At 38.4% G+C, this 19,318-nt stretch overlaps 4 protein-coding genes and 1 long non-coding RNA gene across 5 annotated transcripts; all 5 read left to right on the top strand.

Annotated features, from left to right (window-relative positions):
• The first annotated feature begins 1,315 nt into the window (after positions 1-1,315).
• On the top strand, positions 1,316-2,424 carry LOC133882339 (scopoletin glucosyltransferase-like). The gene has a single exon (XM_062321482.1). The coding sequence runs from the start codon at positions 1,414-1,416 to the stop codon at positions 2,386-2,388; it is 975 nt and encodes a 324-aa protein (XP_062177466.1). The 5' UTR covers positions 1,316-1,413; the 3' UTR covers positions 2,389-2,424.
• Positions 2,425-4,899: 2,475 nt separating this feature from the next.
• On the top strand, positions 4,900-7,417 carry LOC133881299 (protein FAR1-RELATED SEQUENCE 6-like). The gene is made up of 3 exons (XM_062320225.1): positions 4,900-5,005; positions 5,118-5,375; positions 5,511-7,417. The coding sequence occupies exons 1-3, from the start codon at positions 4,900-4,902 to the stop codon at positions 7,415-7,417; spliced, it is 2,271 nt and encodes a 756-aa protein (XP_062176209.1).
• A 140-nt stretch (positions 7,418-7,557) lies between these two features.
• LOC133881010 (uncharacterized) lies at positions 7,558-8,717 on the top strand. The gene is made up of 4 exons (XR_009902484.1): positions 7,558-7,634; positions 7,729-7,803; positions 7,880-7,934; positions 8,216-8,717. It is a non-coding gene; the product is annotated as an uncharacterized LOC133881010 (long non-coding RNA).
• A 1,849-nt stretch (positions 8,718-10,566) lies between these two features.
• On the top strand, positions 10,567-12,343 carry LOC133881792 (scopoletin glucosyltransferase-like). Its single transcript, XM_062320826.1, has one exon. The coding sequence runs from the start codon at positions 10,696-10,698 to the stop codon at positions 12,163-12,165; it is 1,470 nt and encodes a 489-aa protein (XP_062176810.1). The 5' UTR covers positions 10,567-10,695; the 3' UTR covers positions 12,166-12,343.
• Positions 12,344-17,169: 4,826 nt separating this feature from the next.
• Positions 17,170-19,066, top strand: LOC133882196 (scopoletin glucosyltransferase-like). The gene is made up of 2 exons (XM_062321311.1): positions 17,170-18,332; positions 18,436-19,066. The coding sequence occupies exons 1-2, from the start codon at positions 17,291-17,293 to the stop codon at positions 18,870-18,872; spliced, it is 1,479 nt and encodes a 492-aa protein (XP_062177295.1). The 5' UTR covers positions 17,170-17,290; the 3' UTR covers positions 18,873-19,066.
• Positions 19,067-19,318: the final 252 nt, after the last annotated feature.

The following is a 19,318-nucleotide window of genomic DNA, read 5'->3' as shown; positions in this document are numbered from 1 at the left end:
TATATAAGCCATTGAAAGTGCTCTAAGAGTAAACTGTTGTAAATGTAACTTTGGAGTGTTATTGTATATTACAATTTTAAGTGTTTCACGTAGCTTAACGTCAATTTTAGTCATGTATATGTAAACTTTTGGATACTCTTTTCTTGTAAACCGGTCTTTAAAAATAATTTTACCTAAAATTTGTATCACAAATGCATGAATCTTGTTCACCCGGTCAGAAATTTGTGAAGAAATACATACATATATATCATACATTCATAGATCACATTTTATTTTAAAAGTTTAAACTGATAGAAGAAGAAGAAGAAGAAGAAGAAAAAGAAAAAAAAAAAAAATGGGGTCTTAAAATATGAAGTATTTAATAGAAACAAGAAGTAAATTGTGAAAATAAGATCGGAAGTCAGTACCTTTTGCAAAAACTATCATTTTCAGATAAAATTAGGTGCCACCTCTTGGTTCGTTACGCCTGTAAGTCTAAAAACGATATGAGAAGAAGTGTTTGGTACAAGCAAATGTTTTATTTTATTTTAATTATTTGTGATTCGAAGAGATTTAAGTGTATCATTTCTTATAGAAATATGATAAATTTATAATCTTTGTACAACCCTAACAACTTTTGTCAAACTAACTATTGAATATGTTTTCATACATATATGTCCTACATATTTAATGATTAATATATATATATATATATATATATATATATATTTTTAAAAAAATATTGTTAGAATTGTACAAAAATTAGTGGGAAAATTTTACTTAAGGGTACCAAACTATCAGCCTATTTGACTTAAGGGTACTGAACTTCAAACGTCTCAAACTAGGGCATCCAATTTTTTAAACGTCTCAATAACAAATATTTCGTTAGGATTTGCTTTTTAAATCCTACCAAAAATTTTAAAATACTTCTCTGTTTATTTTCAAAAAATAATTATAAAAATTTTTAAAGATTGAAGGACGGGTATTTTTGTAAATTTCGTTAAATTCTGTCCAACACCTAAATCCTAAAAAAAAACATAAAGAAAATTTTGAAAATTTTAGCATAATTTAACAACAAATCCTAACGAAATACATGATATTACGTCATTTTGAAAATTTGATACCTAATTCGAAGCATTTTGAAGTTCATACCTTAAGTCAAAAAGTCATCCCAAAATTATACAAAAGCCAAAAGTTGAACTTTTGGAAAAGAAATTTGTAATACATCATTTGGAACCAATTTTTGAAAAAATAATTCGGATGTCTAGCATTTTCTCAAACTTATATATCTCCTCCGTATATATCCCAACCACTCTTTGCTGCTTTATCAATCGTCTAAAAGCAACTGCTGTTACTTTTTCCCTGAGCCTCAAACCACGCTTTCTAGTTTCTCCTTCAACGCAACTCCGGTATTGTTGTAGCTAGCTAGACGCCATGGATACTGAAATTGATCAGCTTCATGTTCTATTCTTCCCTCTAATGGCACAAGGCCATATCTTACCAACCTTAGACATGGTCAGGCTCTTTGCAGCCAGAGGCGTGAAGACCACCATAGTCACCACCCCTCACAACGCCCCTCTCTTTACCAAAACCATCAAGAGCACCCAAAACTCTCCCTCCAAAATCACCCTCGAATTCATCAATTTCCCCGCAAAAGAGGTCGGCCTCCCGGAAGGCCTTGAGAATCTGGATTCAGTCACCAACCAAGAGCTCCACCGCAAATTCTTCGACGCCCTTTCTTTGCTCCAACAACCTCTCGAAGATCTCATACAGGAACTACGCCCGCGCGCCCTCGTCGCCGACATGTTCTTCCCGTGGGCCACGGATACGGCATCCAAGTTCGGAATCCCGAGGTTGGTCTTCCACGGAACTAGCTTCGTCTCAATGTGCGCTATGGAAAGCATAAAACAACACGAACCTCACAAATCTGTCTCCTCCGACACAGAGCCTTTTGTCCTGCCCGGCCTGCCGGACCAAATCAAGTTGACAAGAATGCAACTCGCGGATCATCTACGGCTAGGAATGGAGAACACCTTAACAAGGTTGCTAGGTAGAGCTGGAGAAGCGGAAAAGCGAAGCTTTGGGATGATTGTTAATAGCTTTTACGAGCTCGAACCGCGTTATGTTGAACATTACAGGAAGGTTATAGGAAGGAAGGCCTGGCATATAGGCCCGCTTTCTCTTTGCAATAAGAATGCTGAAGATAAAGCCCAGAGAGGAGGAAACGTTAACGCACCCTCCATTGATGAGCATGAGTGCTTGAAATGGCTTGCTTCCAAGAAACCCAATTCCGTTGTCTACATATGCTTTGGAACTGTCTCAAAGTTCCCACCTTCTCAGTTGCAGGAGATTGCATTAGCCCTTGAGGCTTCGATTCCAATTAAAGCATATTTATTGCCGCCAAACTAAAGCTTAAGAATAACTATTCATTCTATCCTCTTTCATTTTCAGTAATAACAATTTTTTTTATTTTTTTATTTTTTTTATGGAATACTCATTCCATATACTAAACGATGTCTAGGCGTTAAAAATTACTTCCTTAGAGCCGCTTTTAAGGATGTACTTTTCAAGCTAATTATCCAAGATGTAGGCCTTTATCAATGCGCACCTAGAGTTAGACATTTAAGGCTAAACCATCCTCAAATTCTTTGTCTATTTTCTCTCTTTTCTTCGGCTATTATTTTCCTATTTTATAATTTACATAAATTTTCAACATTATGACAACACAATAGGGTGACCTGGATTAGTACACTGTTAAATACCCCTAGAAAACGGAAAATCTTAACAGGAAGGCCTCTCTTTCTTTTTCAGGCACTTTTTGAATATTGTCAATATTTCATTTAAACTGCATAGAGCTCTCGCGTCTTTGTTCAATAATCCTACAGCCACTTGCTAAACTTTCTTGTTTTGAATCCTGCCCAGATGATTAAATCTTGTCTCATGGCCTGGGTTATAGGATTCTATTTCATTTTAGTCAGCTCCCAAATGCAGCAGTTTAAACATTTGTTTCATCCTTAGAACTTCCAAACCAATCAATCAGTGTGTTACTATTGACTGCTAAATTCTCTTTATACAAGTATGGGATAAAATACAAGCTTTTGGAGTGAAATTGTGTGCCACACTGACAATTTTTGACGTGACTCGTAAATTCAACATGAATCTAATATAAAATTAGCGTATTAGAGTTGAGGAGTTTGACCAGTTTAATTAAACGGGTCCGGTTAGAGTTAACATATATAGTCTTATACATCATACATTGACATGATTCGAACCCGACATGCGACTTTTAAAAATGACAATTTTTTATACGATCGACGAATTCGATACGAACCCAACATAAAATTAACAGATTATAATCAATGAATTTGTTCAGTTTAAGACACAAACCCGGCAAGCAAGCACAATTGCAACCCCTATCCCGAGTCTCAATCACATAAAGTTGTTATAACGCATAAGGATGGCCACTCTGAACAAACACTACCCCACAAATCATATTCTTATTTCTCAACAACAACAACAACAACAACAAAAAAAGGTTGACTATAAAAAAGACGCCTTGGTGGGTACGCAATTGGAAATGAGTTCGTCTATACGGAGGACGAGGGTCAGACCCTCGTCCGACCCTCGTCCTACGTGGCACTATATTTTTTTTTTTTTTTATATTCTTTGATTAAAAAAAAAAAAAAACAATGAAAACGCGGGACAAGAGGCTTACAGACAAAGATGGGGTCCAAAATTTCCCCCCATTTCTCACCCTCTCCGACCACCGACCGAGCACCTCCCACCTAGACGACCACCATCCCTCTCCCAGCTCCGCCGCCCACCGACCGAGCGCCTCCCACCTAGACGACCGGCCCACCGACCGAAACCATCCCTCTCCCAGCTCTCTCTCTCTCTCTCTCTCTCTCTCTCGGACCCAGCAGAACGGACCGATCGCCGCCCACCGACCGAGCGCCTCCCACCTAGACGACCGGCCCACCTACCAACACCATCCCTCTCCCAACTCTCTCTGTCTCTCTCTCGGACCCAGCAGACCGACGGCCCACGAGCACTGCGGATCTCCGTCCAGGTCCGACGAGAAGCTGCGCCAGAGCCGACGACGAGCACCGCCGATCTCCGGTTAGTCTCCCTCTCTCCGCAGATCTCTGACGAGGAGCGCCAAAGCCGGGCTTCCCCTCCCTGTGCGACGCTCCTTCTCTCCCAGTGTGAACAAAATCTCAGGTTTTCCCAATCTCTCATCTCTTTCTTTAGAGTTTGATTTTTCTGAAATCTGGTTTGATGGGTCTGAAATCTGGTTTGGTTTTTGTATTCGTATACTTTCAAATATTTGCTTTCTCTTTTGTGCAATGCTTGCTTCTTGCTGTTCTCTATGTTTTTTTGTTCCTGGCCTTGTTTGGTTTGTGGTGGAGGGAATATCACTTTTTTTCCCTTTTTTTTTTTTTTTTTTTTTTTCTTTTGTGATTACTGGGAATAAATCGGTGGTTGAAAAAAATTTGATCTCTCGTTTCATTGCAAAACGATTTTACATTTTTTTTTACCTTTGGACAGAACAATCATTAGATTTTTGTGTTCTCCATAGCAATACTTTTTAATTGAATTTTTGTTCTTAGTCTGTGTTTTGGTACATGGGTACGTGAGATTTTTTTTTGGTTTGTGTAATCTTGTGGTTAGTGTTTTTTGTGAAATTTTTCCTAAATTTTGTTCAAGTAGTGTAAAAATAAATTAAAGATGATGGTATAAATTAAGATTGTGCTGCTTTGTTTGATCGGGTTATATGCACATAACATCTTAGTTCTTCCTTATGATAAGATCTATATTATGTATATGTATATATTTTTTGTTTCTACCATATGCTTTATATTCACTCAAGTGATTAAATATAGTTGATTGATTAAATTTTTTATGCAAAATAACTCTTAGATGGACTTTGAGCAATCAGCCTTGAAGTCACAATGCCAAGAAGATTGTTCGTTGATACATGAACAATTTGATGATGTTGTGCCCATTCACATGGACCTTGAAAATGGTATATTGGGCCTTTAATTCTTACTTTTAATTTTTGTAACATATCGTAGTAGAGTGAATATTAGAAAACATGGTTGGGTTCTTCACATAATGTTTTATTTATGTTAATATAGATGGAATAGAAACTGTAGCTGATGAACAGTTGAAAGATGGTGTGGACAATTGCAGTTCCAAACTGAAGCTCATAGATGAAGATGAAATAGAAACAGTAGCTGATGAACAGTTGCAAGATGGTGTGGAAAATTGCAGTTCCAAGTTGAAGCTCATAGATAAAGTTAAAAATGTTGAGCAACCTAAGGAAGGGATGCTATTTGGCTCCATAGAGGAACTTCATGAGTATTATAGGAGTTATGCAAAGCAAGAGGGTTTTGGTGTGGTACAGAAGAAGAAGAAAAAGAATAAAGATAAAAATGTACATTATATAAGTCTAGGATGTGCTCGTCAAGGCAAAAGACAATCCAGCTCAAGTAATAGCTTTTGCAAGCCTTCTCAAACAATTAGAACAGGGTGTAAGGCTACTTTGAATGCAAAGTTAGTTGACACAAAGTGGTATGTGACTTGTGTAACTATTGCCCATAATCATGCTTTAAGCCCTGGAAAAGCAAGATATTTTAGAAGCCACAAGATTTTGGATCCTTGTACGAAGCGAAAGCTTGAGATTAATGATAGAGCTGGGATACGCATGAACAAGATCTATAACTCGCTAGCCGTTGAAGCGGGGGGGTATGAGAATCTTACTTTTGGAGAGAAAGATTGTCGCAATTATATTGCAAAGGCAAGACATCTACGCCTTGGCACAGGAGGTGCTGCAGCATTGTATGACTACTTTTGTAGAATGCGGAAAGCTAATGATGATTTCTACTTTGATATTGACATGGATGATGAATGTAGGATGAAAAATGTGTTTTGGGCTGATGCACGAAGTAGGGCATCGTATGAAGTTTTCGGGGATGTGGTTACATTTGATACAACATACTTGACGAATAAGTACGATATGCCATTTGCTCCTTTTGTTGGAGTAAATCATCATGGTCAATCAATACTTTTTGGGGCGGCATTAATCTCAAGTGAGGACACAACGACATTTGTATGGTTGTTTGAGGCATGGTTGAAATGCATGAAGGGCCGAGCGCCAATGGCAATTATTACAGATCAAGATAGGGCTATGAAAAATGCAATTAATAAGGTCTTCCCGAATGCCCGACATAGATTTTGTTTATGGCATATATTGAAAAAACTTCCAGAGAAATTTGGATCACATTCACAGTACAATGCCATTAAGAGTGCCATACGAAGTTGTGTGTATGATTCTCAGACATGTGATGAGTTTGATGCAAGCTGGCAGAATTTACTTAAGAGTTATAATTTGGAGGATAATGCATGGCTGCGTGATTTATACAAGGAACGAACTTTCTGGGTACCGGCATATTTGAAAAGTGTATTTTGGGCCGGCATGATTACCACACAAAGGAGTGAAAGTATAAATTCATTTTTTGATGGTTATGTGCACTCATCAACCTCTTTGAAGGAATTTGCGGATCAATACGATAACGCTTTGCGAAAGAGGGTTGAGAGTGAGAATGTTGCTGATTTCAATTCTTTTAATTCCACGATTCAGTGTGTGAGCAGATTTTCCTTTGAGAAGCAATTTCAAGAACTTTACACGCATAACAAGTTTAAAGAAGTTCAGGATGAGATAAGGGAGTTGATGTATTGTGATTGCTCTCTTCTAAAAAGTGAATGTGGAATTTGTGCATATCAAGTGATTGAACGAGTACAAATTAATAGCTCCTACATGAAGAAATTATGCTTTACCGTTTACTATAGTGAACCTTCATGTGAAGTGAATTGCAGTTGTTGTTTGTTTGAATCAAGAGGAATTTTGTGCAGACATGTCATATCTGTACTTAGCAAACTTGATGATGTTTTGTTGTTGCCAGAAAAATATTTTTTAAAACGATGGAGGAAGGATTTGAAGCAGCCATATAAGTTAATCAAAAGTAGTTATGATCCTTTGAGTGGCAACCCTAGTGCAGATCGATATGCTGAATTGTGCAAATATATGTGTGCGTTAGCTGCAATCGCAGCACCAAACGTGGACCATTACACGGAATTGAAGAATGATATTGATGTGCTAACTAAGAAATTTAGTGATTTAAGTTGTGTACCAAGTCCACCTTTCCAATTACTCCCAAGTGCATCTACAACCGGTAGTTTGGCCATTGATTGTACGGCGGTGGAGATTCATAGTCCTCACGTGGCTCGAATTAAAGGGAAGCGAGTATCAAATAGGACGATGTCTGCAGTTGAAAAAGCGGTTGTCAAAAAGGCAGGAGGAAACAAGAAGAAACAGAGTGATACAAATCCCAATCAACAGGTGAAAAAAGAAGAAGAAGGTATTCATTGTACTTGAGCTATTTTAGGTTTTATGTCTATGCATAGTATCCATTATTTGCACATATTTGAGTAGTATTTAATATTTTATCTAACATGTTTGAATATTTTATGAGTTGAAGATATGTCAAAGATCGTTAGTTGATGAACTTGACACATGTGAAGATCTGTTAGCTTGTGTAACTGATGTACAACAAGACCAAGTAATTGGAACTCAAAATAGTATAGTTACACAGGTATTGATGGAACTCAATCTGAGTAATATTTAATATTACCTTTTAAATGACATCTCCTTTAAAAGTATTTAATATTGAGTAATATTTGTTTCAGAGCTTCATGAATTCACAGTCAATATGTTCAATTGAAAGAGAGGTAGATGCAAAAAAAGAGGAACAACAGGAAAATGTAAAATTTTAACTGACTTGAGTAGTATTTTTTGTGTAATTAACTTAGTTTCTAAGTCGTGTTGGTCTTGTGCCAGGAAAAATAATCCAGCCGAGGGTCTTAATCTTTTGGTGGAAGCAATGGAGCAAGCGGTAAATGAAGAACAAGCTATTGGATATTAGATTGTAAAGTTGAGGAGTTAGGATCTAGGAGAATATTATATGCTTGTACTTTCAAAACTTTTATGCATTTATTTTCTAATCCATAACAAGAATATTATTATTATTGATATTCTCTATTGTCATATTGATATTTTGTATGGGGAGCATATATATAGAACACTTATTTAATTGTAAGTGATGAGGAAAAGCTTGTTGTCTATTTTAATGCTTTTTTTTTTTTCTTTTTTTTTTTTTTTTTTTTTTTTTTGCAGTTATGGAATGGCTAGGGATGAAGGAATTTGTGGACATAACCTAGTGTTGTTTGTAATATGTTCTAGTAATATGTAATTTAGTGACAAGTGTTGTGAATAGTTTCAGACTTTTAGAGTATATTGTCATTTTCTAAGTGAGATTTTTGTTTTAGAGCAAGATTGAGATGATACATCCATGTTCCGATGGAGTGAGTGCTCATTGTTTTTGGGTCTCAATATTCTTACAGATTGATAGTTGTAGGTGAATTACCAATCATCTGGTTGGCTTCAATGGCTTGTGTCTTTCCAACTTGGTTAGGATCGACCATTTTTCTTTTTTCTTTTGAATGTGGAAGAACAGGATGATGTGAAGAAGATGGAATTGTACTTCATTGGAATCAGTCTATGGAATTTTAGATGAATAAAGGCTTTCCTGCTAGCTGCTATATTGATGTGGGTCAAAATGATCTCGATGGAGCCTTTATTCGAAATCAGAAGACCAAGTACTTGCTTTGATTCAAACTCTTCTTTACATGTCACTCAGAGTTTGACTACTTGTTCGGGTAAAATACAGGTGAATTGATGAGAAATTTTTTGAGTCACCATCCCTAAGATTATGTTAATGTACATCCTACCATTTATGCATAGAGATCATCAATGGTAGTTGTTTTCTTGTTTGGAAAGAGATTGGCTAGCAAAATGGAAGACATGTATATAGGCTTGATATTCTAATAAGCAAAGAAGAGTGAGTGCTTCCAAGCTGCATATGCAATATTTTAGCAGCACAGGGTCCACAATTCCTCTCTGATACTAGTTTGGTCTCAAACAAAATTATTACAAGGGCCTTTTGATTATCAACAAATTCATACTAATAGTCAAAAGAAATTACACCCATTTGGAAAGCAAGGAATTTATTATCATCATGGCATATTTGATATGATGATTTCGAATGGCCCACCAAATGTTCAAATCTGCTCTAACTTTTTCCCCACTTCATAGTGGAACAGCTCCATGAGCTCATTTTTTCTTGACTGCAATTGTACAAAATAAAGATAGAATAAAGCAAATAACACCCCTCTCCCCATTTTTCTTGACTGCAACTGTACAAACCCAGAGGGGAAGCTTATTCCCAAATTTAGAACCTTTGTTACAAACATGAAAGTAAAATAAAAAAAAAAAAGTAAAAGTAAAAGGACAATATGGTGACCAGAACCAGAATGAAGTTGGATTCCCTTCCCTCTCTTCAAAATCAGAGAAAGGAACAAAAGAGATTCTGCACTCATTTGCCTAGTTTTCAATCCTAATCTCATTTGCCTTGTCTCCAGCAGGCATTCTCTCAAATAAATCCCATTCAACATTAAGCCCATCTTTGATTGCTCACTCCCACTTTGGCATTCTATCAAACACTTGCCTAGTAAATTCAACAAACCGACACCTCAAATACAAGCCAATCATAGAACATTTGAAGTGAAAATTGCAGTCTTCAAATATACTCAGAAACTATATCAAAGTTTAGGTCCAAACATTTCAAAAAATAAACAATCCCAAACACCAAATTAAACAAAATCACTCCTCTCAAACACCCATTTTGAACAGTGACTAAATGGGCAAAAAAAAAAGCACGAATTTTAGAGAAAAGGGGATAAAAAAAAATTCAAACAAGAAAAAAACCAAATCCCAACCATCAATAACCATAAACAAACCCATTTCTTACCTACCCATACCCAAAAAAAAAAAATCCATGAATAAATCAGAGAGAGAGAGCTGGGAGACGTTGTCGGTCGGGTGGGCCTGTCGTCTTGGTGGGCGGCGGCCGGTCCGTTGGACGGTGGAGAGGGGAAGAGCAGCGGCCGGCGAACTGCAGTGGGCGTTGGAGATGGGGTGAGTTTTGTACGGTGGAGAGGGGAAGATTTGGGAAGTGGCCGGAGCTGGTGGGCTGTGAAGAGCAGTGGCCGGCGAACTGCAGTGGGCGGTGAGATGGGGTGAGTTTTGAGTGGATTTTGAAATTTTGGGATGAAAGTTTTCTGAAAATGGGGGGAAGAAAATGGCAGATGCGTTTTCTATACACCATAGTTTTCGTTTTTTTTTTTTTTTTTTTTTAATCAAAGAATAAAAAAAAAAAAAAAAAAAAAAAAAAAAAATTATAGTGCCACGTAGGACGAGGGTCGGACGAGGGTCTGACCCTCGTCCTCCGTATAGACGAACTCATTGGAAATTGGGGCACTAGCCGTCCCAAAATTTTAATATATATATATATAATTTTGGTACGGCTGCTGCATATCTTGTTTAATCTAAGCCATTTACTTTAATATTTTTCTGGACGAATTAGAGCCAAAGACAAGCCTATATATACCCTATTTTGCATCAAGTGGTCAACATATACATCCAATGTCTAGTCATTAATTAGCCTTTTAGACTATGTTTTCGTTCTTATCTACTTGTTCTTCTTCGTCACCATTCTCTGTAGTTCTATAGTTGAACAAGTTTCTCTAGCAACGCCAATGGATAGTGAATGGCGCCAGCTTCACCTGTTTTTCTTTCCATACTTGGCCCCAGGCCACATGATCCCAGCCATAGACATGGCCAAGCTATTTGCTTCGCAAGGTTTGAAAATAAGCATAATCACCACTCCTCTCCATGCTTCCCTGGTCTCCAAAACAATCGAAAAAAGCAAAACTTTGGGGTTCAAACTGGATGTTCTAATCATCGAATTCCCTTCTGTCCAGGTTGGTTTACCCAAAGGATGCGAGAGCTACAACATGGTTACTTCACCTGATTTGCGGAAGAAATTCATGAAGGCTGCCGCCATGCTGGAGAACCCACTCGGAAAACTTCTTCAAGAACATCGCCCTGATTGCCTTGTGGCCAGCGCGTTGTTCCCGTGGACTACCGATCTTGCTGGGAAATTCGGCATACCAAGGCTTATTTTCCATGCAACCAGTTTTTTCTCTGTATCTACCTGTGAATGTCTTAGGCTATACGAACCCCACAAAAATATTCCATCATCAGATTCAGAGCCATTTATCATCCCCAACTTCCCTGATGAGATCAAGTTGACAAGAAAGCAGCTGCCGGATTTATTTACACGAAACGTTGAAACGGGTTTTACGAATTTGTTTAAACAAGCTATAGAAGCAGAGCTGACAAGTTATGGGGCTATTTTTAACAGCTTCTATGAGCTTGAGCCGGCTTATGCAGATTATTACAGGAAGGTCCTTGGAAGGAAGGCATGGCATATAGGCCCGGTTTCACTTTGCAATAAGGAGACTGAAGATAAAGTACAAAGGGGAAAGGAAGCCTCCATTCACGGCCACGAGTGTTTGGAATGGCTTAATTCCAAGGAACCCAATTCTGTTGTTTATGTATGTTTTGGGAGTATGGCAAACTTCAATGATTCTCAGCTAATGGAGATTGCAATGGGTCTGGAGGCTTCTCAGCAGCAGTTCATCTGGGTTGTGAAGAAAGAAAAGAGTGATGGAGGAAAAGAAGAGTGGCTGCCTGAAGGGTTTGAGAAAAGAGTGGAAGGTAAGGGTCTGATTATAAGAGGCTGGGCGCCCCAGGTGTTGATTCTTGATCACAAAGCAGTTGGAGGATTTGTGACTCATTGTGGGTGGAATTCGACGCTGGAAGGAGTGGCTGCCGGCGTGCCCATGGTTACATGGCCGGTGGCTGCCGAGCAGTTTTTCAATGAGAAGTTAGTGACCCAAGTTTTGAGAATAGGAGTTGGTGTTGGCGTTCAACAATGGGCCAGATTTTTTGGAGATAGCATAAGGAGGGAAGCCATAGAGAAGGCGCTGCTTCGAATAATGGTTGGGGAAGAAGCAGAGGAAATGAGAAGCAGAGCAAGAGAGCTTGGGAAGATGGCAAACAGGGCTGTTGAAGAAGGGGGATCCTCTTACTCTGATTTGAATGCCTTAATTGACGACCTCAGATCACACGCCATTGCTGGTGAAGCAACCGAGAACAACTAGTTTTTCACTTAATATATTTATCCCTATGACATATTTTTCCTGGCACTTGGGTTTCTTTTTTGCCAGCTTATTATCTGTTTGAGTTATTTTCTTTGACTTTGTGTATGCTACTACTTTTTCAGTTGGGTTTTTGCAAAAGATTTAAACTTCCCCAATAAAACTAAGTTATTTTTGTAAATTCCCATTTAACTATGCTAGGATATGATGGACTTGAACCTACCATTCATATATTTTTATATTTGAATCTTATGAACATGTCTATTTTATCGAGTCTCTATTCGATATGATGCTAACGTAATTAGGCCTTATGTGCTTGTCGAAACCAACTCAACAAGAAATGGTTGCTTGGTTTCGTTTCCCTCAACCAATTCGATTATGTCAGTCCTGAGATTGCTGGCCGGACAAAGATGGATTGAAGGTAACTCATTTCACAAATTGGAATAAAAGCATTTTGTTAAAATCTAAGAGGTAAAAAGTATGGCTGATATTTTTTTACCCGATTTGTGAAATTGACAAGTTATAGTTGATGGGTATAACCGTTTAATTAAATAAACCGGATTAAGATTGGCATATATACTCTTATACACGTTTTAATACGATCTAAACTTGACGCGACGTGTGAATACGAATTATTCAATGAACAAATTGAGTGCCAAAAATACAAAATTATAAAAATTCCCTTAATTTTTAAAATATACAAGAAAAATTAAAATAAAATCTACCTAGATCCCTACATCAATCAGTCAACTGCCCAAGGAAATGAAGCACTTCCGTGGCCTCCAAGTTTGTGAATAGTGGGGAAGCCGTTTGTTGACTTCAATTATGATATGGGAAATGCTTGGGTATGGGATAGCGTTCTCATCAAGGCATCGACAAGAATGGAATGGTTTGTTTCGATTCAGAAATCATTATTCTATTCAGATTTTAGGAAAAACCCGCCTACCCGTCCAAAAGCTCGAATTTCAACCGAGTTGTGTTTCAATTCAAGACTGACATAATAATGAGTCTGATTTGTAGAATGGGACCCACGCGCAGGATAAGTTGTCCCCAAAAATGTGTGGATCCCACATTTAATTAATAAAATAATAAAAAATTAAATCAATAAAAAAATTAAAAAAAAAAAAAAAAAACAGAGGTGTGGCCGCTAGTTGGCAGCTACACCCATAGGTGGCCGGGGGTGGCCTCGCGCCACCCCCAGAAGTGGCCGGGGGTTGCTGCGCGCCACCCCCGACCACTGGGGGTGGCCTCTCAGCAACCCCCGACCCTTGTGGGTGGCCGCGCGACAACTCTAAGATCCTAGGGGTGGCCAGGGGTTGCCGCGCGCCACCCCCGACCACTAAGGGTGGCCTCTCGGCAACCCCCGACCCTTGGGGGTGGCCACACGGCCTCCCTCGACCCTTGGGGGTGGCTGCGCGCCACCCCCTTGCATCTTTTTTTTTTTAATTTTAATTATGTTTTTTTAAAAAAAATTATTTATTTATTTTTTAATTAAACAATCAATATATAATAAATTATTATTCCACACAATTTTTTACAATACCAATCATTATACACAACTTTTCAAACTTCCAATCATTTCTTACAATTAAAAAATAATATTTTTCAATCTAAAAATTCAATACCCCAACACATTTTTTTTCCTTGAAATTTGTAAAGAGAATAAGAATTCAATTCTAATTTCAAAAATTCAATACCCAAACACACCAAAAGAGTTTCAAAAGTTGTCGCGGTGGACCAATGAAGGTGTCAAGTGAATATTGTCCTCTAGCAAAGGGAGAACTTCAAATTGGACTTTGTTTAACTTGGGATTAGACTGATTAGTGATAGGCAAGCTTTTAGGTGTGAAAATAAACACATTTTGCAGGGGGACCAAACCTAGAGGAGTGATTGGCAGGGGACGGTTGTCCCCTTTTCATTAAAATAGAGTTTTTTTAATCAAAAGTAACTTCTTCTTTTTTGAAGGGAGAGTGTAATGGTTTCATTAATAACATCCAAAGGGTAACAAAGATACAGATTACAGGGACTTATAATACAAGTACCCCATTACAGTTACCCATAACACAGATTATACCAACAGCTGTTTCCAATAAGCCTAACCAACAGAAATGTGTCTCTACGTTGAGATATGATCTTCTACTTGCACTATGGAGTCGGTCACAAACCTGTGCTTAAAAGTAATGACCAGGCTAAATTAAATCCAAAGCAATCTGTTTAATACAATCTGTCAAAACCAAAAAAACACCCAAAGCAGGAATTGTCGTCAAAGGAAACACCACCGAAGACAGCCTAAAACAAGAAAACCCCTGGGCACCACCAGACACGGCAAAAATACGAAACGTGGCCATCACGCGCGGCCCAAAGTGTGTACCCTGACGCTTGGATACCACGCGCCGATCACCGCTGAGCTTTATGGCCGTAGAAGACAGCGTCTGAACCAGAGGACGGAGATGAGCAAGGCTAGGGGGCTCGTGTCAACTAGAGGGCTACGAAACAGAGCAGATCTGGCCTCAGAGATTGATAAAAACTGAAACCCCGGCCAAGTTCTACCTCCAACGACACGATCGGCGGACTCTCCCCCTCCGACGCCTCTCTGAAATGTTTTCCTGCCAACACCAAAGAAAACTAAAAAGAAACTAAAAGACTACACAAACCTCCATAGTCCAAACGGACTAGAAGGACTAAAAACCACCACCGGAACAAGCCCGGGAGGACTCAAAACTCCAAACAGCCCTAGAGGCTGGGAGACTCTAGTCTCCGCTGGAGAAAACCAAGAAGGAACAAAACCTCTCTAACCTAAAAAGGGCTAAGAGAAGAAGCAAAAACCGGGAGGAGGGAGGCTTGAAACCTCCCTTCCCCGGCAAGCAACAAGTACCAGAAGGGAGAAGTTTCTAGAGAAAGGGGAAAAGGTCTTTTCTCTCTCTCTCTCTCTCTCCGGGTTGAAGAGAGACTTTTACTGGGTTCCCTTTTGAAAGTAACTTCTAATGTCACATCAAAAATTACTTTTTGATTAAAAAAATTATTTTTTTAATCAAAAAGTAAGGGAGAAGTTTATGGAGGAAGGGGAAAAGGTCTTTTCTCTCTCTCTCCAGGTTGAAGAGAGACTTTTGCCAAGTCCCCTTTCAAAAGTAACATCTAATGTCACATAAAAAATTACTTTTTGATTAAAAAGATTATTTTTTTAATAAAAAAGCCAGTTTGTTTACCGTCTCCCAACAACCGTTTTCCCCAAACCTAATTTCCACAACAAACGACAAGGAAGCCGTTGAGGAAGCGCTATAGAGGTTGACTAAACCTCGATTTCACGGATAATTGGAGAAAAAGAAATAAAAATGTCAGTAAGAATTACAAAAATCTTGCTTTCATGACCGACACTTGAAGAAAAGAGGGTGAGGTCTTGAACTTAAAACTCAATATGTAATTCTTGAGTCAGAAAATGTTACCATCCTAAGTGGCTTAATAATAATTTTAATTACGTTTATATAAATTTTTGGGTATTTTTCCTTTGTAAGTTGGTTTTTAAAGGTAATTTTCATTTAAAGTTTGTATTATTTCGTATCAGAATAGTTTTAGAATCAAATGGGTTTTAATTTTGTAGTTGAGTCACAGAATAAGCACAAAAAAACTACTATCAGATCAATGTAAAAAAAGTGAGCTACCGTAAACACCGGCTTCGGAGCTTGATTGTATATTACAATTATAAGTGTTTTACGTAGCTTAACTTTAATTTTAACCATGTATATATAAGTTTTTGGATACTCTTTTCTTGTAAACCGGTCTTCAAAGGTGAATTTTATTCCAAATTTGTTTCACAAAATGCATGAATCTCTTTCACCCTGTCAGAAATTTGTGAAGAAATACATACATATATATCATACATTCCTAGATCACATTTTATTTTAAAAATTTAAACTAATAGAAGGAAAAAAAAAAATAATAAAAAAAAGTGTTAAAATGTGAAATATTTAATAAAAACGATAGGTAAATTGTCCTTTTCAGAGAAAATTAGGTGCCACCTCTTGGTTCGTTAGGCCTGTAAGTCTAAGAACGCTCTAATAAGAAGAAGTGTTGGAGCAGGCAAATGTTTTATTTTATTTTATTTTAATTATTTGTGATTTAGAGATGTAAGTGGATTATTTATCATATAAATATGATACATTTATAATTTTTGTACAAATCTTAATCAACTCTAACAATTTTTTTTCAAACTAACTATTGAATTTGTTTTCATGCATGTATGTCCTACATATCCAGTAATTGATTAAAAAGAATTGTTAAAATTGTACAAAAATTATAGGGAGAACTTAACTTAAGAGTACCAAACTATCGGCCTATTTGACTTAAGGGTAGTAAATTTCAAAATGTCTCAAACTAAGGGATCCAATTTTCCAAGCGTTTCAATAATAGGTACTCCGTTAGGTTTTGCTGTTAAATCCTACCAAAATTTTTAAAATACCTATGAGTTTAATTTTTAAAAGAAAAAATTATAAAAAATTTCAAAGATTCAGGCATAGGTATTTTTGTAAATTCCATTAAATTCTGATCAACACCTAACAGAATATCTGTTATTGAGACATTTTAATTTTTTTTTTTTTGACATGTCCACACAGGAGGGGAAGGGAGGATTCGAACTAGCGACCTTCGTTTCATGAGGCGTAGTCTCAATTTGATTGAGCTACCCTTGTGTAAGACATTTTGAAAATGAGTAATGTTTCTTGCACAACTCTTACACAATTTTTGCACAACTCTAACGACATTTTTTTAAGATTAACAATTGAATATATTGAATATTTAGGGCTTACACATAGAAAAATAAATTTAACAATTAATCAAAGTTATCGCAAAATTATACAACAGTCAAAAGTTGTAAATTATAAAGGAAAATGTTATTTTTACTATACCAGCACAACATGTGCAGTGAGCTCACCCTCACGTGAGGGGTGTTGTAGTGCAGCAACTAAGGTCCAACTATATATCTCCTCCGCATATATTCCAGCCACTCTTTAGTCTTTGCTGCTTTATCAATCGTCTAAAAGCAGCTGCCGTTACTTTTTCCCTGATCCTCAAACCACGCTTTCCAGTTTCTCCTTCAACGCAACTCCAGTATTGTTGTAGCTAGCTAGGCGCCATGGATACTGAAATTGATCAGCTTCATGTTCTATTCTTCCCTCTAATGGCACAAGGCCATATCTTACCAACCTTAGACATGGTCAGGCTCTTTGCAGCCAGAGGCGTGAAGACCACCATAGTCACCACCCCTCACAACGCCCCTCTCTTTACCAAAACCATCGAGAGCACCCAAAACTCTCCCTCCAAAATCACCCTCGAATTCATCAAATTCCCCGCAAAAGAGGTCGGCCTCCCGGAAGGCCTCGAGAATCTGGATTCAGTCACCAACCAAGAGCTCCACCGCAAATTCTTCGACGCCCTTTCCTTGCTCCAACAACCTCTCGAAGATCTCATACAGGAACTACGCCCGCGCGCCCTCGTCGCCGACATGTTCTTCCCGTGGGCCACGGATACAGCATCCAAGTTCGGAATCCCGAGGTTGGTCTTCCACGGAACTAGCTTCGTCTCCATGTGCGCTATGGAAAGCATAAAACAACACGAACCTCACAAATCTGTCTCCTCCGACACAGAGCCTTTTGTCCTGCCCGGCCTGCCGGACCAAATCAAGTTGACAAGAATGCAACTCGCGGATCATCTACGGCTAGGAATGGAGAACACCTTAACAAGGTTGCTAGGTAGAGCTGGAGAAGCGGAAAAGCGAAGCTTTGGGATGATTGTTAATAGCTTTTACGAGCTCGAACCGCGTTATGTTGATCATTACAGGAAGGTTATAGGAAGGAAGGCCTGGCATATAGGCCCGCTTTCTCTTTGCAATAAGAATGCTGAAGATAAAGCCCAGAGAGGAGGAAACGTTAACGCACCCTCCATTGATGAGCATGAGTGCTTGAAATGGCTTGCTTCCAAGAAACCCAATTCCGTTGTCTACATATGCTTTGGAACGGTCTCAAAGTTCCCACCTTCTCAGTTGCAGGAGATTGCATTAGCCCTTGAGGCTTCTGAGCAGCAATTCATTTGGGTTGTGAGGAAGGACAAGAATGATCACGGGCAAGAAAAAAATAACGAAGAGTGGCTACCTGAAGGGTATGAGAAAAGAATGGAAGGTAATGTTACAATCTATTTCCTATATTCCGATAGATGTAGGGCGTAATTCTTGTGTTTCTCTCTTCCTTCCCTCTCAATTTCATTATGGTTTTAATTCTTCAGGTAAGGGACTGATAATAAGAGGGTGGGCACCCCAGGTTTTGATTCTTGATCACGAAGCAGTTGGAGGGTTTGTGACTCACTGTGGTTGGAACTCGGCGCTTGAAGGAATCAGCGCTGGGCTGCCAATGGTGACATGGCCGGTTTTCGCCGAACAGTTCTACAACGAGAAGCTGATTACCGATGTTCTGAAGATTGGAGTTGGCGTTGGCGTTCAGCAATGGGTTAGGCTGGTGGGTGATCGCATCAAAAGGGAAGCCATAGAGAAGGCAGTGAAGGAGATCACGGTGGGGGAGAGGGCCGAGGAAATGAGAAGCAGAGCCAAGGTGTTTGGGGAAATGGCTAGGAGGGCTGTTGAAGAAGGAGGCTCATCGTACTCTGATTTGGGCGCTTTAATTGAAGAATTGAGATCGTATAGGTCATTAAGCAAGCAAGATTAAGTTATGTTTCAGTCTATCTCTTATGCACGTAAATCGTAATTGTTATTGGATAGAAATATGTAATCTCTTAATTCTTATGCGTGAGCCTATTTAAGACAACATTATCGAACCCTGTGTTTGGGCATAGGCTTAGATCTTCTTGTAGCCACAGCACAAACATATTATTGTCATGTTTAACATTCTCTTTTCGAACATATCTTTGTACAGCTTGAAGTTGATGATGCTATCATTTTAGTGCAGCTTGTCCTAATTACTATACCCTCATCATAATGGGCATCAAAAGCTAAAAAAACAAGTACAAAACACAAAGGGAAATCCTCTGTTTTAACTTCAAACCCAATATTTGGAAATGGGAGGGGATCTCCTTTACTAAAGAGCTCAAACCACCTGAAGCTGTGACTTGTGAGCTTGGGGTCATGCTCTTTTTGAGAAGCCCGATAAGAGCA

The sequence above is a fragment of the Alnus glutinosa genome, chromosome 11, assembly GCF_958979055.1.
Source record: "Alnus glutinosa chromosome 11, dhAlnGlut1.1, whole genome shotgun sequence".
Classification (NCBI taxonomy): Eukaryota; Viridiplantae; Streptophyta; class Magnoliopsida; order Fagales; family Betulaceae; genus Alnus; species Alnus glutinosa.
The sequence above is the reverse complement of the archived record's forward strand: the minus strand, read 5'-3'. Positions and strand labels throughout refer to the sequence as shown.